The sequence below is a fragment of the Entelurus aequoreus genome, linkage group LG23 (genome assembly GCF_033978785.1).
Source record: "Entelurus aequoreus isolate RoL-2023_Sb linkage group LG23, RoL_Eaeq_v1.1, whole genome shotgun sequence".
Classification (NCBI taxonomy): Eukaryota; Metazoa; Chordata; class Actinopteri; order Syngnathiformes; family Syngnathidae; genus Entelurus; species Entelurus aequoreus.
In genome coordinates, this window is record NC_084753.1 from 36,543,768 (window position 1) to 36,567,904 (window position 24,137).

The following is a 24,137-nucleotide window of genomic DNA, read 5'->3' on the forward strand; positions in this document are numbered from 1 at the left end:
AGCGGGAAATTTAAAATTGCACTTTATAAGTTAACCCGGCCGTATTGGCATGTGTTGCAATGTTAAGATTTCATCATTGATATATAAACTATCAGACTGCGTGGTCGGTAGTAGTGGCTTTCAGTAGGCCTTTAATATACAACATTGTGTATTAATGTTTGTCCTTACAATTGTTTTGCCTATCTATAAAGTTGTTTCATTCATTAAGAACAGTACAACCAATTGTACCTAAAATACAATACACATGTGTATACAGATATTCATAAATGTTACTCATAATTCATGTATTTTCTACCGCTTGTCCCCCTTGGGGTCACGGGGGTGCTGGAGCTTATCCCAGCTATTGTTTTCAAATGTATGAAGTGTGTTACATATTTTCATTTCTAACTGTAAATGATTCCATGTATGAATTCCTTTATATCAGGGGTGTCAAACTCATTTAACTCATGGGGGAAAATCTATTCCCAAGCAGGCCGGACTGGTAAAATCATGGCATTTAAACTTAAAGACGACTTCAGATTTTTTTTCTTTGTCTTACTTTGACCAGCAATAGAACAAGCACATTCTGAAAATGTACACATTACAAATAATCCTCTTGGCAAAATGTTTCAAGTTAGTTGAAAATTCTGAGGAAAAAAATTGGTGCAGTTTTAAAAACACCATGAAGAACACGATGAACTTAGACTTTGTCTCAGTGCTTTTACAAAACCCTTAAACTTTAAGCACTTCCTGTTTGGGATTCTCATGTTGGCAGTTCATCATTAAAAATGTTTGGAAAAGCAATTGAGTCTTGGTGAAATTTGCAACTGCCACAACTTCATCCATCCATTCAAATATTACAATCATAATATGAGCAAAACAATTATCAAAATGACGCCATAGCCAAAATCAAAGTCACATCACTACGAACTAAACCAATGTGAACGTGATAGATTTAAGCATAAAATGAAATAGAACAAACACAACAAATGTAGAAACGCACATGTTTACAATGGAGTTCAGGGTGCGCATCGTGCATTTAACCAATTGCATGCGCTGCATGGAACTTTAACTCAAAAGATGATAGTCAAGTTGACTTTGCATCTTACCGTTTCGTTATTTTATCTGTTAGAGGAGCTAACTTCTTGCACCTGCGCTGATTGGAGTAGCGGCAGCCAAACCGGAGGGCGCTTAAAGTCAGCTGACACGTCATCTTTAAACACCGTCATATGTGACGTGGGTTACACTTGGTGTGACCTCCTTCCCTTTGACACATACACAACAAGAACGTGGAGTTAAAACTGTTGCAAATGCTGCTGCACTGGCAGATGATTATCTGATACAATGTTACGATAAAGGGGGGGAGAAAGGAGACGGCACAGATGCAGGGACGTCGTTTAGCTCTATTTATCTAAATGCAATAGGAAATTAGGCGTGTAACTAATCTAAAATGTGTATGTGTGCGACTATGTGTAGTGATTATATGTTGAGTGTTACCGGGAGTGTTGAGCGAGGTGCGGAAGTCCAAGCTAGGGCAAGGCAAGCTCAGAGATCCAGGCAGGCCTGGCCCTAACCAATCTGGCGCCCTGGGCAAGATTTTAGGTGGCGCCCCCCCACATCGGCAGTGAAGTGTAAATACTCACAAGAAACCGAATAGCTTTGTCTTTGACCTTTTTTTTTACTTAAAGAAAGCAAATTAACATATTATATGAGAATGTTATGTTTTGATTATCTTTAACCGAATCACAGCAGTGCTCAAATTAAAAAACAGCATTCCCTCTCATGTGATATTGCTTAATTAACATTAATGATGTGCACTTTAACAACTAGGCTTACAACTATACCTAATATATAAAGGGGTGGAAAAGTGACTATTACCTGCAGGGCAAACATTAGCTAAACAGAAGGCAATAACAATGTTAACAAAAAACACCTGCTTAAAAGATCTAATACAAATTTCCCTGAGGAATGTAAAGGGGGAGTACTGTAATTACCTAACGTTACATTATTATTTTCCATAACAATTTAGCCCCCTCCACAATATTAACCCGACGTTAAAACAGAACTAGCTATTTATTGATTAGCAATTGCCGAATCATGTAACATTAGCTTAATGCTAAAAAGCCAGGTTGCTATCACATTCTGTAACAGACAAATACTTTCATGCAGGCTAACGATACCTACCTGCTACCTCTAACTTTTTCTCGTTTCTCCTCCTCTTCTTTTCTATTTTTTCTTCCCTGGGCACCTGACAGTTTTGGCCGTTTTGACATCTTGTGTTGACTTTTTTATGTGGTGACGTCCAAAAAGAGTCATGATACGGGAAGGGAGGGGGCGCACCGTGCGGGGGGTGGGGGGTGGGGGGGTGGGGGGGGGGGGCGTAATGTAACAAATTATATTTCTATTAAATAGGCTTTACTTTGCATTTTAATTAACGTGGGATTATTTTTTGTATTTAGAAATAATAGTACCAACTTTTTTTTTTTTTTTCTCCAACATTTGTGGCACTGGCGTGGCGCCCCCTGATGGACGGCGCCCTTAGCATTTGCCTATACGGCCTATGCCACGGGCCGGCCCTGGATCCAGGGACAGGCAGGGTGGAGGAGGAATTCTGGTGTGGGGTTGTTTTTCAGGAGTTGGGCTTGGCCCCTTAGTTCTGGTGAAAATAACTTTGAATGCTCCAGGGTACCAAAACATTTTGGACAATTCCATGCTCCCAACTTTGTGGTAACAGTTTGGAGCGGGCCCCTGCCTCTTCCAACATGACTGTGCACCAGTGCACAAAGCAAGGTCCATAAAGAAATGGATGACAGAATCTGGTGTGGATGAACTTGACTGGCCTGCACAGAGTCCTGACCTGAACCCGATAGAACAACTTCGGGATGAATTAGAACGGAGACCTTCTCGACTAACATCAGTGTGCGACCTCACCAATGCGCTTTTGGAAGAATGGTGGAAAATTCCTATAAACACACTCCGCAACCTTGTGGACAGCCTTCCCAGAAGAGTTGAAGCTGTAATAGCTGCAAAAGGTGGACCGACATCATATTGAACCCTATGGGTTAGGAATGGGATGGCACTTCAAGTTCATATGTGAGTCAAGGCAGGTGGCCAAATACTTTTGGCAATACAGTGTACATCTTAAAATGGTGGCAGTATTGCAACGTAAATTGTTTTGCCAACAGCAAACAAAAAAACCCGGAAAAGAAGTAGGCAAATAAAGTTATTTAAAAAAAAAGTGGACAGGAAGTGACGTAAGTTGCGCATGCGTGGGGCGATTGTGCATTCAGTAAAACGCAACATAGCAGTGCGATCTTTAAGTCTGAATTTATTCCTTCATTTTTACCTTTTGTACCTATTTGTCCATCGTATGTAAAACTAAACGTGCTTAATTCTTGTCAGGATTAACTCAACTCGTCTCAATGAATGTTGGGACCTCTCAGGCTCAGCTTGCTAGTTAGCTTAGCTTGCTAGCTAGCTTAGCTTGTTAGCTGCTAACAAAGAGAGGCGGAAGTGATCAACACATCGCTAAAGAAGAGATCAAGTGTGAGTATAAATGTTGGGATTGTGTGGGAAAAGTGTAAAATAGCAATGATGAAAGTGTTGGTGAATCAGCGACTAACTGGCCGTGGAAGAAATATTTGTAGTGTTCGAAAAGATAGCAGAGTACAAAGGGTCATTTCTCCAGCAAAACTTTTATATTTGATTATGAACATGAAAGAACACTTGGAATAAGTTAAGTGAGTGGAAGTTTTGATTGATTGATTGAAAAGTTTATTGACATCTTAAAGAATTGAATCCATGTAATGCTTTAAAAAGGAAAATGGATGGCACAAAAAGCCAAAAAGCTTGTTTCTATTGTGGGCCATTAAATATTCATCACATTTGATACATTCAATTAAAAGATATATAACCTGCAACATGTATAAAAAAAATGGATGAATGATGTACATATACACAGTACACATGTCAGGTGATTTGAAAAACAATATATACAAAAAATGGGGGGAAGGAGGGGTATATACACTATGTACAGGAGTTAAATATTTGTTGTTTTTTAACTGACCAACAAACATACATTTGATTCAGACAAAGGTTAAGGCATTTTCAACAACAAGAAAATAACTCAAAAGCAAATAGAGAGAGTAATAATACTAAAAAATATTTAAAAAAATAAAAAAAAAAAGACAAAAAGGGCTATTTAAATCATTTTAAATGTTTTTACAAGGATATCAATTGAAGGGCTTTTGTACTTTTAATCAAATTCCAAGATTTTATTGTTAATTTAAAAGCACCTCAGGTGAAAAAATGGCATTAAATATTCATCACATTTGATACATTCAATAATAAAATATATATAACCTGTAACATGTATATAAAAAATTATGTTAAAAAATGGATAAATTATGTACATATACACAGTACACATGTCAGGTGATTTGAAAAACAATGTATACAAAAAATGGGGGTGGGGGGGGGGGTATATACACTACCTACAGGATTTAAATATTTTTATTTTTTTATTTTTTTTTATTGACCAACAAACATACATTTGAAAATTCAGACAAAGGTTAAGGCATTTTCAACAACAAGAAATTAAATAAAAAGCAAATGCAGAGAGTAATAATACTAAAAAATTAAAAATAAATATAAATAAAAAAGACAAAAAGGGCTATCTAAAGCATTTCAAATGTTTTAACAAGGGTATCAATTGAAGGGCTTTTTAATCAAATTCCAAGATTTTATTGTTAATTTTATTGTTAATTTAAAAGCATCTCCGGTGAAAAAATGGCATTAAAAGCAATCACCAAGATCAATAATAAAAGTAGATGTTTGGGCAGGATTTGTGCGTTCATCAAGAGGGATACACTTAAGACCCTTCCTTGCCGGTGCCCTCATTTTGACTACGCCTGCACCTCATGCTTCACCAGTATCCCCAAGCCACTGAAAACTAAACTGCAAACTTCCCAAAACAAGCTGGTGAGACTCCTGCTCAACCTCCCGTACAGGACTCACCTAACTCAAGCCCACTTTACCAAATTGGGATGGCTTAGAGTTGAGGAAAGAGTACACCGAATCGCAATGTGCCTGGTATTGAAAATACTCAGAGAAACTGTCCAACTATTTCACCAGAGTAAGTGATGCTCACAGGTACTACACCAGAAGGACTTCATCAGACCTTGTCCCCCCCAAATTCAAGACTCTCATGGGAAAAAATGCATTCTACTATTGTGCCACCACACAGTGGAATGCACTACCAACATACCTTAAAATTCCAACTTCCCTACTGAATTTTAAAACTGCCATAAAATCCTGGCTCAGCTCAACCTCTACCTGATCTGAACCAAAATTGATCCCCAGCAACTATTCCAAGCATCAAACAGGTTTATATGTGGTTATAGTATATGTGGTTATAGTGTATATAAATTTATATGTGGTTATAGTATATATATTTATATGGGGTTATAGTGTATATATATGTATATGTGGTTATAGTGTATATAAATTTATATGTGGTTATAGTGTATATATATATGTGGTTGTGGTGTGTATATATTTATATGTGGTTATAGTGTATATATATGTATATGTGGTTATAGTGTATATACATTTATATGTGGTTATATTATATATATATATATATATGTATATGTGGTTATAGTGTATATAAATGTATATGTGGTTATAGTGTATATATATTTATATGTGGTTATAGTGTATATATATTTATGTGGTTATAGTGTATATATATTTATATGTGGTTATAGTGTATATATATTTATGTGGTTATAGTGTATATATATTTATATGTGGTTATAGTATATATATATTTATGTGGTTATAGTGTATATATATATGTGGTTTATATATATGTATATGTGGTTATAGTGTATATATATATATATATATATATATATATATATATATATATATATATATATATATATATATATATATACATATATTTATATGTGGTTATAGTGTATATATATTTATGTGGTTATAGTGTATATATATTTATATGTGGTTATAGTATATATATATTTATGTGGTTATAGTGTATATATATATGTGGTTTATATATATGTATATGTGGTTATAGTGTATATATATATATATATATATATATATATATATATATATATATATATATATATATATATATATATATATATATATATATATATATATACATATATTTATATGTGCTTTATATATATATATATACATATATTTATATGTGCTTTATATATATATATACATATATTTATATGTGCTTTATATATATATATATATATACATATATATATATATGTATATGTGATTATAGTGTATATATGTATATGTGGTTATAGTGTATATATATTTATATGTGGTTATAGTGAATATATATTTATATGTGGTTTATATATATTTATATGTGGTTATAGTGTATATATATTTATATGTGGTTAGTGTATATATATTTATGTTGTTATAGTGTATATATATTTATATGTGGTTTATATATATGTATATGTGGTTATAGTATATATATATATATATATATATATATATATATATATATATATATATATATATATATATATATATATATATATATATATATATATATATATATATATAGTTATATGTGCTTTATATATATGTATATGTGGTTATAGTGTATATATATTTATGTGGTTATAGTGTATATATATTCATATGTGGTTATAGTGTATATACATGTATATGTGGTTATAGTGTATATATATTTATATGTGGTTATAGTGTTTATATATTTATATGTGGTTATAGTGTATATATATTTATATGTGGTTATAGTGTATATATATATATATATATATATATATATATATATATATATATATATATATATATATATATATATATATATAGTTATGTGCTTTATATATATGTACATGTGGTTATAGTATATATATATATATATATAGTTATATGTGCTTTATATATATATATATATATATATATATATATATATATATATATATATATATATATATATATATATATATATATATATATATATATATATATATATAGTTATATGTGCTTTATATATATGTATATGTGGTTATAGTGTATATATATTTATGTGGTTATAGTGTATATATATTCATATGTGGTTATAGTGTATATACATGTATATGTGGTTATAGTGTATATATATTTATATGTGGTTATAGTGTTTATATATTTATATGTGGTTATAGTGTATATATATGTATATGTGGTTATAGTGTTTATATATTTATATGTGGTTATAGTGTATATATATTTTCTCATTCTGTTTTGCACACTCTTGGAGTCAACATGTACATAGTGTCATGTACATAGTTTATATATCCCTTCCACCCTTTTTTTGTATATATTGTTTTTCAAATCACCTGACATGTATACTGTGTACAGTATATGTACATAATTTATCAATTTTTTAACGTAATTTTTTATATACATGTTACAGTTTATATATCGTTTATTATTGAATGTATCAAATGTGATGAATATTTAACGGACCACAATGGAAACAAGCCCTTTGGCTTTTTGTGCCATCCATTTGCCTTTTTAAAGCATTACATGGATTCAATTCCTTAAGATGTCAATAAACTTCTCAATCAATCAATCAATTAAGCCAATGGGAAAATGTAGGTTTTACTTTCAGAAATCTACAATGATGTATAAAAATTTTAGCTTGAAGCATAATAATATTGATGAGCATTTCTAAGTTATTGTCATTTATAAATATGCCAAATTTGATGTCTTCTATTGCAAATGGGGACATCGCCACACTCTTGTTTCTAAGCCAATGTCTGATCTCCTCCCAAAACACATGTACTCTCTCACATCCCACAAACAGATGATTGACATCCTCTACAGCAGTATGTTTCAAACTTTTTTGAGCCAAGGCACATTTTTTGCGTTGAAACCAGCAGAAATCATTAAAAAACGAAACTCAGTTGACAGTAAAAAGTTGTTGTCGCAATTGTTGGATATGACTTTAAAGCATAACCAAGCATGCATCACTATAGCTCTTGTCTCAAAGTAGGTGTACTGTCACCACCTGTCACATCACACCCTGACTCTTTTTGTTTGTTTGTTTGCTAGTTCTTGTCTTGCGCTCCTATTTTGGTGGCTTTTTCTCTTTTTTTGGTATTTTCCTGTAGCAGTTTCATGTCTTCCTTTGAGTGATATTTCCCCCATCAACTTTGTTTTAGCAATCAAGAATATTTCAGTTGTTTTTATCCTTCTTTGTGGGGACATTGTTGATTGTCATGTCATGTTTGGATGTACATTGTGGACGCCGTCTTTGCTCCACAGTTTAGTCTTTGCTGTCGTCCAGCATTCTGTGTCATTTCAACTTGTTTAGGTATGTGGTCATGTAAACACAGTAGAAGAAGAGAATGCTACATAATAAGCTAGTGCGAGTATCTTTCGAGTTCTTGATTTATCAGCTACTAATACTACTACTACTTTCAACTTCTATTTGGTGTCATTGGTGACATTTAATGTGTTTAAATGACACTTGTGTTTTTTTCAGATCATCACAGACATACAGTACATAAAGGTCGATATTTTAGTCAACTGGTTTAGGTTTCTGCTTACCAATTTTCTCAAACAGTGGAGGGTAACACTTTACAGTGTTTCCCATAAACTGCCAAGATACCTGTGCCGGTGGGGGCGTGGCTACGGGCGTGGTCACCATGACATCATTGAGTAATTTGCATAATTTACTACAATGATATGATTTTCTCTTAAAAGGCTCAAAAAATGTATACTTACTAATTAATAATAACAGTTTTGTTTTAAACATCCATCCATTTTACAATATAATTACAACACTTTATGTACATATTTATATACAGATTTGAACAATAAGTTATTCACTGAAATATATTTATTAATTGTGGTTCTTACAAAAAATATATCTTATAAAATATAAAAGCTAAAATGTCTCTTAAAGCTCTGCCCCTTTTATTAGTGCATACTAAATAATTTAACTTTATCCTACTACTACAGCCATATTATTTACCAGCAACATAAAGTGAAACAGAGGCAGAGGTGTCCTGCCACAGTCAGTAACAAATAAACAGAAAACAGTAGTGGTCAAATACAAATAAGGCAACAAGAGAAGTATCCTACACTTCTCTTTTGTAAAGTAAATCTGAACAGCCTATATGGGCATCTACATCAACTATATGATTTGCCTGAGAAGCTGGAAAGGACAAAAAAAATAAAAATAAAATAAAATAAATATTTTTTATTTTATTTGTGGCGGACGTAATTCTTTCGTGGCGGGCCGCCACAAATAAATGAATATGTGGGAAACACTGCTTTAGTATGGGGAACATATAAGGGTTAGGGTTACTAATAAGCAATAATTCTGAGGTTATTGAGGGAAGACTCTGAGTTAATGGCTTACTGGTTGTATAATAAGGTAGGTCTGGGCGATATATCGAATATACTCGATATATCGCGGGTTTGTCTCTGTGCGATATAGAAAATGACTATATAGTGATTTTCGAGTATTTGTTCTCACACAGTTGCTTTTAGCTGCGGGCATTACACTACAGGCTCTTCTCACTCTTTGTTGTCTCTCCTTCTCGCAGAGACATAAAACAAGCGCACCTTCTTACATACGTCACATACTGTCGCGCGTGCTACGTCATACGCTCTCGCCGAGCAGAGAGGTAGCGGCATGGGTAAGGTCAGCTGTGATGCTAGCGGTGCGGTGCGAGTGGTAATACGAGAGAGAGAAGGCGCAAATCTGGTAACAAATGAAGGAATAATTGATTCCCAAGAAAAACAGCACAGGGTGCATCGTCCGGCGGTGGTTTGGCTTCAAGTGGGAAGATGTTGAACAGACAACCGTAATATGTCAAGTATGCGGCAAAAGCGTTGCTACAAAAAGTAGCATTACTGCTACTATGTAGCATCATTTGAAAAGTCACCCGCTAGAGAATAAGGAGTGCTTGAAACTCTGCATGTCAACATCTCCGTTCGGTGCCACACCCACAAAATGCCCAAGCAACAATTTCCAGATCAACACCGTATGAAAAAAAAAAGTCAACAACAGAAGGAGATAACATCCGCAGGAACCTACCACATAGTGAAGGACATACACTACCGTTCAAAAGTTTGGGGTCACATTGAAATGTCCTTATTTTTGAAGGAAAAGCACTGTACTTTTCAATGAAGATAACTTTAAACTAGTCTTAACTTTAAAGAAATACACTCTATACATTGCTAATGTGGTAAATGACTATTCTAGCTGCAAATGTCTGGTTTTTGGTGCAATATCTACATAGGTGTATAGAGGCCCATTTCCAGCAACTATCACTCCAGTGTTCTAATGGTACAATGTGTTTGCTCATTGGCTCAGAAGGCTAATTGATGATTAGAAAACCCTTGTGCAATCATGTTCACACATCTGAAAACACTTTAGCTCGTTACAGAAGCTACAAAACTGACCTTCCTTTGAGCAGATTGAGTTTCTGGAGCATCACATTTGTGGGGTCAATTAAATGCTCAAAATGGCCAGAAAAAGAGAACTTTCATCTGAAACTCGACAGTCTATTCTTGTTCTTAGAAATGAAGGCTATTCCACAAAATTGTTTGGGTGACCCCAAACTTTTGAACGGTAGTGTACACTATTTGATTTCCTATTATGCAGCTCATTTTTATTTGACACTTATTGATATATCTTGTGTGACATCATGCACAAAAGTGCACTTCATTTGTTTTTAAACTATTGTAGTGGCATTCTGTACAAAAAGTGCACTTTAAAGGCCTACTGAAAGCCACTACTACCGACCACGCAGTCTGATAGTTTATATATCAATGATGAAATCTTAACATTGCAACACATGCCAATACGGCCGGGTTAACTTATAAAGTGCAATTTTAAAATTCCCGCCAAACTTCCGGTTGAGAAACTCCTTTGGATATGATTTATGCGTGTGACGTCACAAAATCCACGGAAGTGGTTGGACCCCATCGGACCCGATACAGAAACCTCTTGTTTTCTTCGACAAAATTCCACAGTATTCTGGACATCTGTGTTGGTGAATCTTTTGCAATTTGTTTAATGAACAATGGAGGCTGCAAAGAAGAACGTTGTAGGTGGGATCGATCGGTGTATTAGCGGCTAAGTACAATACTTACAGCAACACAACAAGAACTACTTACTACGCCTAGCCGATGCTTGCCGCCAAACCCACGGATGAAGTCCTTCGTCGCGCCGTCGATCGCTGGAACGCAGGTGAGCACGGCTGTTGATGGGAAGATGAGGGCTGGCTGGCGTAGGTGGAGCGCTAATGTTTTATCATAGTTCTGTGAGGTCCGGTTGCTAAGTTGCTAAATTAGCCTTAGCGTCGTTAGCAATAGCATTGTTAAGCCTTACCAGGCTGAGAATTTTTAACCGTGTAGTTACATGTACATGGTTTAATAGTATTGTTGATCTTCTGTCTATCCTTCCAGTCAGGGGTTTATTTCTTTTGTTTCTATCTTCATTTGAGAACGATGCTATCACGTTAGCTCAGTAGCTAAGTGTGTCACCGATGTATTGTCGTGGAGATAAAAGTCACTGTGAATGTCCATTTCGCGTTCTCGACTCTCATTTTCAAGAGGATATAGTATCCGAGGTGGTTTAAAATACAAATCTGTGATCCACAATAGAAAAAGGAGAGGGTGTGGAATCCAATGAGCCAGCTTGTACCTAAATTACGGTCAGAGCGAAAAAAGATACGTCCTGCACTGCCTCTCTAGTCCTTCACTGTAACGTTCCTCATCTACGAATCTTTCATCCTCACTCAAATTAATGGGGTAATCGTCGCTTTGTCGCTCCGAATCTCTTGCTCCATTGTAAACAATGGGGAATTGTGAGGAATATTACCTCCTGTGACGTTACGCTACTTCCGGTACAGGCAAGGCTTTTTTTATCAGCGAGCAAAAGTTGCGAACTTTATCGTCGATTTTCTCTACTAAATCCTTTCAGCAAAAATATGGCAATATCGCGAAATGATCAAGTATGACACATAGAATGGACCTGCTATTCCCGTTTAAAAAAAAAAAAATCATTTCAGTAGGCCTTTAATTTAGTGTTGTTTTGATATGTCATCTTAGTGACATCATGCACAAAAGTGCACTAATAGCTTGTTTTAAAATGTCTCTGACAATCTTGCACTTTCTATTTTGGAAATGACATGAATGTTTGTGCCACTGCTTAATAACTGTTTAATAAATACACTTTTGGTCAAGTGACTTAGTTGTGATTTCCCTCTCTGCATGAAAGTTTAAAAGTAGCATATATTAATGCAGAATGAAGAAGAATGTTTTAATGTAGACACATAGAATCATCATACTGCTGTGATTATATGCATCTAGTGTTCATTCAAGGCTAAGGCAAAATATTGAGGTATATATCGTGTATCGTGACATGGCCTAAAAATATTGAGATATTAATTAAAGGCCATATCGCCCAGCCCTATAATAAGGCCATGCAGAATAAGGCATTAATAAGTACTTAATAATGACTAATTAAGAGCCAATATGTTACTAATTTGCATGTTATTAAGCAACTTACTATTGGTGAATATGTGTTAACCATACTAAAGTGTTACCGACTGGGGATGTGCTGGTGTCATGTCACCTGATTAAAGTGTCTCCTTTGGGAAAATTCTGACATTTATTAAACGAGTAGGTTTCTATTTTATCATTCACTTCAAAATACTGACCTATTTCACCACCGGCTTGTTATACGCGAGGTAGAATGACAGGCTGCATTTGTTTGGTGGGCTGCAGTCAAGCGTCCCTTGAGCTTACGTTGGAAAGGTCAAACAGAGTCATGTGACTGCCAGGCCGCGTTTGATTGGTGAAATGGAATCAAATGTCACCGTCGGAAGATGACTCGCTGACACTTTAACACGAATTTGCAAGCCTTAATCAATAGATTGTAAATCATTTTGATAAAGCTGTCGGAATGAACCTCAATATAACGCCGTAAAAGTAGCGTTTCTTCTTCGCAAAAAAAACTCAGGTAAAAGTAAAAAGTAGAGATGTCCAATAATGGCTTTTTTGCCGATATTCCGATATTGTCCAACTCTTAATTACCGATTCCAGTATCAACCGATACCGATAAATACAGTCGTGGAATTAACACATTATTATGCCTAATTTTGTTGTGATGCATTAAACAATGTAACAAGGTTTTCCACAATAAATCAACTCAAGTTATGGAAAAAAAATGCCAACATGGCACTGCCATATTTATTATTGAAGTCACAAAGTGCATTATTTTTTTTAACTTGCCTCAAAACAGCAGCTTGGAATTTGGGACATGCTGAGGAGGTTGAGGTGGATGGGGTGTTGGGATGTTGGAGTGTAGCGGGGGGTGTATATTGTAGCATCCCGGAAGAGTTAGTGCTGCAAGGGGTTCTGGGTATTTGTTCTGTTGTGTTTATGTTGTGTTACGGTGCGGATGTTCTCCCGAAATGTGTTTGTCATTCTTGTCTGGTGTGGGTTCACAGTGTGGCGCATATTTGTAACAGTGTTAAAGTTGTTTATATGGCCACCCTCAGTGTGACCTGTATGGCTGTTGACCAAGTATGGATTGCATTCACTTGTGTGTGTGAAAAGCCGTAGATATTATGTGACTGGGCCGGCACGCAAAGGCAAGGTTTATTGGCGCTCTGTACTTCTCCCTACGTCCGTGTACACAGCGGCGTTTTAAAAAGTCATGAATTGTACTTTTTGAAACCGATACCGATATTTTCCGATATCACATTTTAAAGCATTTATCCGCCGAAAATATCGGCAGTCCGATATTATCGGACATCTCTAGTTATCGGCCTCCTTGACTACTATTAATCAGTATTGGCCCTGAAAAAAACAAATTGGTCGATGTCTAGTAAAGGGCAACTTGTTTGTCCCCCACTAAGATTTTTAGCCAGTTCATACAACAAGTTGGTTTGTCATTTACATGACTTTATTTGACAATAAAGTCATGTAAACGTACTGAATGGCTCATGTCACTGAGCAAAGCTGGATGTTTCTAAAGCACGTGTTTGTCTTCTTATGCCCCGCAGACGTCTGTGAAGAGCAGCAGAAGTGGAGCTTCAGGATGGAGCAGCAGCAAGCCCCCCACATTAAAGAGGAAGAGGAGGAGCCACAGCTCCCTCACATTAAAGAGGAAGATGAGGAACACGGCGTCAGTCAGGAGGAGTTTGAAGGACCGGAGGATGACCATGTGATCCGTGTCATTGTGAAGAGTGAAGGTGATGAGGTCAAAGGTGAGAGTGAGGAGAAGAGAGAGGCGGAGCCTCCAAGCAGCAGCTCAACTCAACACATGACAACAGAAGCTGATGGAGACCACTGTGGAGGATCACAAGCAGACAAGCTCTTAGCTCCACTATCAGATAGTGAGGACACAACGTCACACTCTCCTGACACTGATGATGAAGACTCTAAAGATGATAAGACATGTCACACTGACAACACACACTTCACATGCACTCTCTGCGACAAAAACTTTAATCAGCATTATAATCTGAAAGTACACATGAGAATACACACCGGAGAAAAACCTTTCTCCTGCTCAGAGTGCGGTAAAGGGTTTGCGCGAAAAGACGTGTTGAAAGAGCACATGAGAACGCACACTGGAGAAAAACCTTTTATCTGTTCAGTGTGTGGTAAAGGGTTCACGCAAAGTTGTGATTTGAAAAAACACACGAGAATACACACTGGCGAGAAGCCTTTTTCTTGCTCGATTTGCGGTAAAGGTTATATACAAAGTCAGTGTTTAAAAGTGCACATGAGAACACACACTGGGGAAAAACCTTTTGCTTGCTCAGTCTGCGGTAAAGATTTCATACAAAGCCAGTGTTTAAAAGTACACATGAGAACACACACCGGAGAAAAGCCCTTCACCTGTTCAATCTGTGGTAAAGGTTTTACACAAAGTCAGTGTTTGAAAAAACACATGAGATTGCACACCGGAGAAAAACCTTTTACCTGTTCGGTCTGCGGCAAAGGTTTTGTGCAAAGTCAAAATTTGAAAGCACACATGAGAACACACGCTGGTAAAAAACATATTCCTGTACAAGAAACTGTGTAGTACACATGAGAACACACACAGGTGAGAAAGTGTTGAGTTGCAGTGTGTGTGGTGAAAGATTCTCTATACCAGTGTAAGAAACACAAGTGTGCTGGTGAGAAGCTGCAGGATTGGAAATAAACTGTTAAAACTGTAATGTTAACTTTCTAACATCAGCACATATAACATGTGTGACATCATTGTTGTGCGTATAACCAAATCTTGTTAATATTCTTCTACCATTTATACATTATATATTTTAGGTTAGTGTTTTTGATGTATTAATATGCAACATTGTCTCCATAAAATAAACAATTTTCTGTGACAGAAAAGAGTAGATACAATAAACATGTAGCGTGCATATAGTAGGGCTGTCAAATTCATTAGGTTTTTGAATAAGATTAATCACATTTAGGAATTTAGATTTATTATGATTAATCACAGGGCACGACTTGAATTTATAGTTAAAATTAGCTTCAGAAAAGACCCCAATATTTGTAAACAAATGTAATTTTATTTTAAAGGACCGTTTTTAAACATTTTACTTGAATGCATGTCATTTATTTGCACACAACCTGGTAGCAATTTTGCCTGAAGTTCTTTCACGATGTATTTTGGAGTGGAATTTGCCAGCGGGCACACCGGTCGGGGTCTCCTCACTCACCTTTGTACTGACGTATGCAAATAAATTGCATTATTAATCAATGTCTGTTCATGATTGCAGTATTTTTTGTTGTTGTTGATTAATCACACGAGGTAACTTGTTCATTTTGACAGCTCAACTATATAAATATTCACAATTCAGTTTTAAACATGTTTTTTTTTTTAATGTACTGTATGTATGAAGTGTGTTTTCATTTCTAATTGTAATTCATTCCAGAGATGAACTCCCTTATATGATATGTGTTTTACATGTGTTCATACCTTTACTTTTGAGTACATATTTACTGGTTCACATCTGAAACATCTTCTGGAAGCATTATATTTACTTTATGCATCATTAAAAAATGTCCGTCAAAAAAAAAAAAACAATTGTTGAATGGGAACAAATAAATTCAGGATATTTTTTTTTTATTGGAACAAATGACATTCTTGCTAAGATACGCCACGAAAAAAGAAAAAAATTGACTCTGCTATTGGAATCTGTAGGTTTATTTTTTTTTTGTAACTTATAAAAGAGACATGTGAAAGTACTTACCATGTATAGTTGTGTGTGTACATACAGTCGTGCTCATAAGTATACATACCCTGGGAGAATTTATGATTTCTTGGCCATTCTTCAGAGAATATGAATGATAACACAAAAACATTTCTTCCACTCATGCTTAATGGTTGTGTGAAGCTATTTATTGGCAAACAACTCAGTGTAACTCGGCCTGTCGCCATCACGTCTCCATCTCATCGCTGCCACCATAGCCTGGGGGGACAATAGACTACAGACTTTGGTGAACTAAGCCGGCTTCGTCGCGTGAGGAAGCCTACAATTTTTGGTTGTGTTTGCCGCTCCATATGCTGAATGCCGATATACTATATTAGGGCTGCAACAACTAATCGATCAAAATCGATTATAAAAATAGTTGCCGATTAATTTAGTCATCGATTCGTTGGATCTATGCTATGCGCATGCGCAGAGGCTTTTAAAAAAAAAAAATTTTTTTTTTTTTTTTTTTTAGTAAATAAACCTTTATTTATAAACTGCAACATGTACAAACAGCTGAGAAACAATAATCAAAATAAGTATGGTGCCAGTATGCTGGTTTTTTTTCAATAAAATACTGGATAGGATAGAAATGTAGTTTGTCTCTTTTATCCGATTATTAATTGATTAATCGAAGTAATAATCGACAGATTAATCGATTATCAAATTAATCATTAGTTGCAGCCCTATACTATATATATCTTGATATTTTTTCCGTAAAATAAAATCAATACACAAAACAGTCCTAGTTACCTGAGATACTAAGTATGTCATTATTATGACTTAGTAAGTCAATATTTTTTATTATATATACAAACCCCGTTTCCACATGAGTTGGGAAATTGTGTTAGATGTAAATATAAACGGAATACAATGATTTGCGAATCATTTTCAACCCATATTCAGTTGAATATGCTACAAAGACAACATATTTGATGTTCAAAATGATAAAAATAATTTTTTTTTGCAAATAATCATTAACTTTAGAATTTGATGCCAGCAACACGTGACAAAGAAGTTGGGAAAGGTGGCAATAAATACTGATCAAGTTGAGGAATGCTCATCAAACACTTATTTGGAACATCCCACAGGTGTGCAGTCTAATTGGGAACGGGTGGGTGCCATGATTGGGTATAAAAACAGCTTCCCAAAAAATGCTCAGTCTTTCACAAGAAAGGATGGGGCGAGGTACACACCTTTGTCCACAACTGCGTGAGCAAATAGTCAAACAGTTTAAGAACAACGTTTCTCAAAGTGCAATTGCAAGAAATTTAGGGATTTCAACATCTACGGTCCGTAATATCATCAAAAGGTTCAGACAATCTGGAGAAATCACTCCACGTAAGCGGCATGGCCGGAAACCAACATTGAATGACCGTGACCTTCGATCCCTCAGACGGCACTGTATTAAAAACCGACATCAATCTCTAAAGGATATCACCACATGGGCTCAAGAACACTTCAGAAAACCACTGTCACTAAATACGGTTGGTCGCTACATCTGTAAGTGCAAGTTAAAGCTCTACTATGCAAAGCGAAAGCCATTTATCAACAACACCCAGAAACGCCGCCGGCTTCTCTGGGCCCGAGATCATCTAAGATGGACTCATGCAAAGTGGAAAAGTGTTCTGTGGTCTGACGAGTCCACATTTCAAATTGTTTTTGGAAATATTTGACATCGTGTCATCCGGACCAAAGGGGAAGCGAACCATCCAGACTGTTATCAACGCAAAGTTGAAAAGCCAGCATCTGTGATGGTATGGGAGTGTATTAGTGCCCAAGGCATGGTTAACTTACACATCTGTGAAGGCACCATTAATGCTGAAAGGTACGTACATGTTTTGGAACAACATATGCTGCCATCTAAGCGCAGATCTTTTCCATGGACGCCCCTGCTTATTTCAGCAAGACAATGCCATAAATCCCATTCGGCATGCGGTAAAGGTTTTACACAAAATCAATGTTTGAAAAGACACACGACAATACACACAGTAGACAAACCATTAATGTGCTCAATTTGTGGTAAAACTTTCTCTCAGATGCCACATGAGAATACACACTGGAGAAAAACCTTTTAAATGTTCAGTCTGTGGTAAATGTTTTAAACACGGTACTGCGTTTATAACACACAAAAGAACACACACCGGAGAAAACCCTTTTTTCTTGTTCAATCTGCAGTAAAGATTTTGTAACAAAGCAACATTTGAACATACACATGCCAACGCACGCTGGTGAAAAACCATACGCCTGTTTAAGCTGCAACAAAAGCTTTGGCTATCAATCAGCACTTGCAAGACACATGAGAAAACACGCAGGAGAGAACATGTTGAGTTGCAGTGTGTGTGGTGAAAGATTCTCTTCTAAGTACCAGTGGGAGAAACACAAGTGTGCTGGTGAGAAGCAAATGAAGATGCAGGATTTGAAATCAATCAATCAATCAATCAATGTTTATTTATATAGCCCTAAATCACAAGTGTCTCAAAGGGCTGCACAAGCCACAACGACATCCTCGGTACAGAGCCCACATAAGGGCAAGGAAAACTCACCCCAGTGGGACGTCGATATGAATGACTATGAGAAATGAACTGTAAAAACGTTTAACTTTGAATTTCTAACATTATTAGCACATATAACATGTGTGACATCATTGTTGTGTGTGTGTATGACACAATCTTTTTTAATATGCCTCTTCTTTTTATATCCACCCATCCATCCATTTTCTACCGAATTGAATTCATCCCGGTCAAGTACATGCATTCATATATCGCATTGGGTACATTTGTTTAAAAATGTATATTATTGATTAAACATGTGTACACTAAGCATCATCTTATTTTGACTATTTTTTTTTTTAGCTTTATTTAAGTAATTTTAAATAGAGATGTCCGATAGTGACTTTTTTGCTGATATTCTGATATTGTCCAACTCTTAATTACCGATTCCGATATCAACCGATACCGATATATACAGTTGTGGAATTAACACATTATTATGCCTAATTTTGTTGTGATGCCCCGCTGGATGCATTAAACAATGTAACAAGGTTTTCCAAAATAAATCAACTCAAGTTATGGAAAAAAAGTGCCAACATGGCACTGCCATATTTATTATTGAAGTCACAAAGTGCATTATTTTTTTTAACATACCTCAAAACAGCAGCTTGGAATTTGGGACATGCTCTCCCTGAGAGAGCATGAGGAGGTTGAGGTGGGCGGGGTTTGGGTAGCCGGGGGTGTATATTGTAGCGTCCCGGAAGAGTTAGTGCTGCAAGGGGTTCTGGGTATTTGTTCTGTTGTGTTTATGTTGTGTTACGGTGCGGATGTTCTCCCCAAATGTGTTTGTCATTCTTGTTTGGTGTGGGTTCACAATGTGGCGCATATTTGTAACAGTGTTAAAGTTGTTTGTACGGCCACCCTCAGTGTGACCTGTATGGCTGTTGACCAAGTATGCCTTGCATTCACTTGTGTGTGTGAAAAGCCGTAGATAAAAGGCAGTGCCTTTAAGGTTTATTGGCGCTCTGTACTTCTCCCTATGTCCGTGTACACAGCGGCGTTTTAAAAAGTCATCAATTTTACTTTTTGAAACCGATACCAACAATTTTGAAACCGATACCGATAATTTCCGATATTACATTTTAAAGCATTTTTTGGGCCGATAATATCGGCAGTCCGATATTATCGGACATCTCTAATTTTAAACATATAAGGAATGCAAAACATACTGTTTGTTACATACATTTACTATTAGTTTGTGTATGCAGACTCGACTATTATGATTCAGTTTTGTATATAATCATACAGTGTTTATAGTGTGTTAAATTTATTCATTTCTAATTGTAAATGTTTTCATTTATATGATAAATTATTTGTTCATACCTTTCTTTTTGAGTACACATAAATCCCTCTTAGTTCATATTTACTGGTTCACATCTGAAACATATTCTAGAAGCATATTATTATTGACTTTATGCATCATTTGAGCAGTTGTGTTTTGTACAAGATCATTTACTTTTAAAATGTGTGACTTTATGATTAGCTGAGTATCAATAATGTATACTATCTTTATTACTCTCTTTTGTAATATGAATATTGTTTTGTGATTGTTTTCTGCATATGTCATCAGACATGTAAGAAATAAACAATGTATGTTTCAACAAAAGTTGGGTACAATAGATGTACACTATATTGCCAAAAGTATTTGGCCACTCATCCAAAATGATGAGAATCAGGTGTCCTAATCACTTGGCCCGGCCACAGGTGTACAAAATCAAACACTTAGGCATGGAGACTGTTTCTACAAACATTTGTGAAAGAATGGGCCGCTCTCAGTGATTTCCAGCGTGGAACTGTCATAGGATGCCACCTGTGCATTGGCAATATTTGTGAGTATGTATTGTCTTCATTTTTGATTTTTTTGTTCTTTAACTGATTTAAATGTACTTTTCAGCGTAGTTCATCTATAATAACTCCTAAAAATCTGATTGCCTCTACTCTTCTTATTTCAATATTATCCATCATAATTTGTGTGTTTACATTTTTACAATATCCAAATATGATATATTATACCCTGAAGAGCAGGGAAACCTGCAAAACAGGCTTGTAGGGATGAAAAAGCCTCTGTGTTTTTTCCTGACCTAACATATATATATATATATATATATATATATATATATATATATATATATATATATATATATATATATATATATATATATATATATATATATATATATATATATACATACTAATTATTGACTAAAAGAGTGTGCACTCGCCGCACGCTCGCCCAGGCCCGGCCCTAACCAATCTGGCGCCCTAGGCAAGATTTTAGGTGGCGCCCCCCCACATCGTCAGTGAAGTGTATATACTCACAAGAAACCGAATAGCTTTGTCTTTGACCTTTTTTTTTACTTAAAGAAAGCAAATTAACAATCAGAATAGTTAACAAGATAAACAAAAAATATGGATAAATAAATGAATACAAAAAATAAAAAATGAATATATGAAATACAATATTTTTTACATACATAAACACAAAATAAAACGTGTCAACAAGTTGCATAAAATACATTAAAAATACCATTTAAATAAGGCACTGCACAAAACAAGATATCAAACCAGTATGACTTTAACAACTATATTACAAAAAAAGGGGATCCTACAGAGTTCTCTATTTGTGCTTTTTAATATTGCATTAACTAGAATGACTTACAATTTACTGTACACCAGGAAGTACTGTAATTACCTAACGTTACATTATTATTTTCCATAACAATTTAGCCCCCTCCACAATATTAACCCGACGTTAAAACAGAACTAGCTATTTATTGATTAGCAATTGCCGAATCATGTAACATTAGCTTAATGCTAAAAAGCCAGGTTACTATCACATTCTGTAACAGACAAATAATTGCATGTAGGCTAACGTTACCTACCTGCTACCTCTGTCTTTTTCTCGTTTCTCCTCTTCTTTTCTCTTTTTTCTTCCCTGGGCACCTGACAGTTTTGGCCGTTTTGACATCTTGTGTTGATTTTTTTATGTGGTGACGTCCAAAAAGAGTCATGATACGGGAAGGGAGGGGGCGCACCGTGCCGGGGGAGGGGGGGCGTAATGTTGTAACAAATAATATTTCTATTAAATAGGCTTTACTTTGCATTTTAATTAACGTGGGATTATTTTATGTATTTAGAAATAATAGTACCAATTTTTTATTTTTTTTCCTCCAACATTTGTGGCACTGTCATGGCGCCCCCTGATGGACGGCGCCCTTAGCATTTGCCTATATGGCCTATGCCACGGGCCGGCCCTGCGCTCGCCCAACACTGCGGCGCGAGCGCAATGATGTCACTGTGGAGGACCTCTTCTCTCTGGGTTCCATGGACCACCAAGAACAGACAAGACTGCGGCAGTTTTGTCACTTTGTTTTATTTTTCAGTAGAACTTCAGTGCACGTCGGGTCGCTTTTCAGCTCCTCCTCCACTGCTCGCTCTTCGGTTGCTTTTCAGGCTCCCGCGTTGCCGTCTTCGTCTCGCTCTCGGTCGCTTCCGCGCTACATGTACTACTGGTTCTCCAACTCCTTCTGCCCCTCTCCTCTCGGCCGCTGCCCTTTTACACAGCGAGAGGTGATTGCACAACTGCGCACAGGTGGGCCATCTACGCACCTGACGCTTGTCTCGGAGCCGGCCCCGGCACGTCCCGCCTCTTTGCAGATTTGCCGGCCACGCCTCCTTACAGCCATCTCGGAGTCGGCCCCGGCGTGCCCTGCCTCGCTGCAGGTCCGCCGGCCACGCCTCCTCACAGTCATGTTATCGATGGCAAAATGCATTTTTAGACAATATTATTTGCCTGAGTGGCAAGGAGACCCCGAGAGTAACAAGCGATAGAAAATAGATTAGAAAGGACAATTTTTTTTAAAAACTTGAGACTTCCCGTGAGCTGGATTTAGGACGCTGGTGGGCCGTAGTTTGGGGACCCCGGATCAAAAACTTTACCACTGCCGGGTATTTTTTTTCTATGCTTTTATTGTCATATTTTCAGAATGTGTATGTTCTATTTTTGGCCAACGTAAGACAAAGAAAACACTCTGAAGTAGTCTTTATTTTTTTTGTTTCAATGCCATGATTCTAATAGTCTGGCCAGTGTGTGCACAGATGTATCCCTCCATGCGGCCCCTGAGCTCAAATTGGACACCCCTGATGTACAGTATTACAGTATATGTAACAGCTGCAGCAAAAAAACAAAAAAAAGTGCAGCACAAAATAGAGAGTAGATCCAGCAGAAAATAGGCATTATAAACAAAGAGAGGCAGCTAACATGGAAGCGGTCGGACAAAAAAACAAAAACATGGGACTTCCCGCGGGCCGGATTTTGGACGCTGTTAAGTAGGGTTGTACGGTATACCGGTATTAGTATAGTACCGCGATACTAATGAATCATGTTCGGTACTATACCGCCTCTGAAAAGTACTCGTCCGCCAGCCCCACGCGCCCCGTCGTCGTCACGTCATGACATTGCTGGTTTTACGAGCAAGTATGAATGTAAACGGTACCAAGCTTTACTAGCAAACTCATTTACAAACACAACTTTAGCCAACACCTATTGAATTGTTGTTAATTAAAATGAGAAACAAATCCATATTTGTACAGCAATAATTTAAAAAAGGCATTTGGTCGCTGATGCACTTATTGGTAGAGGTATTAAGATGTTATTAAGCACAACCTGCAAATAGACAAATAATAATCGCAATTTAAAAAAATAAAAATAAAGGCTATCTCTCACAATATTCTAAATATAGCAGATCATCTTTTTCAATACGCCGACTATAGAACTCCAGAACTTTCTGGGCTTCTGGTGGATGGACATAATATTACACATATCACATTTTCAAACTCTAAATCTGGACAATCCAAACAAAGCAATTGTTCAAATTACCTGAAACGTTCCATTCCTCCAAAGGCAAAGAGTTATTTTAAAAAATCATGAAATTCACCCTTCAAAATAATCTTTAAGATGTTGCTTTGCGATTGGGGGAAAAAAAGTGTTCTTTTTGTGATGGGGACATAGAATCAACAGTACATTTATTTGATGAATGTATGTACAGTAAAGCTCTGGGGGATGATGTACATTATTGCTTTCCATAACATTCCAAACGTGCCCATGTTTTCCTAAATTGATATAGTTTTGGGGATTCTAAGAAAGGGAAAAAAATATGAAAATGTTTTAAACACAATAATTGTTACAGGTACATTTTTATTCACACATGTAGATTCTGAAAAACCATTATTCATAACCTTCCAGACAGAATTCTGCCATCTTATTTCATTTATATATTGCATAAAGGTCTGGGGA

At 36.2% G+C, this 24,137-nt stretch overlaps 1 protein-coding gene across 1 annotated transcript; it reads left to right on the forward strand.

Moving 5' to 3' along the window:
• Positions 1-3,250: 3,250 nt before the first annotated feature.
• On the forward strand, positions 3,251-16,141 carry LOC133640717 (gastrula zinc finger protein XlCGF8.2DB-like). The gene is made up of 2 exons (XM_062034290.1): positions 3,251-3,525; positions 14,085-16,141. The coding sequence occupies exon 2, from the start codon at positions 14,120-14,122 to the stop codon at positions 15,110-15,112; it is 993 nt and encodes a 330-aa protein (XP_061890274.1). The 5' UTR covers positions 3,251-3,525; positions 14,085-14,119; the 3' UTR covers positions 15,113-16,141.
• Positions 16,142-24,137: the final 7,996 nt, after the last annotated feature.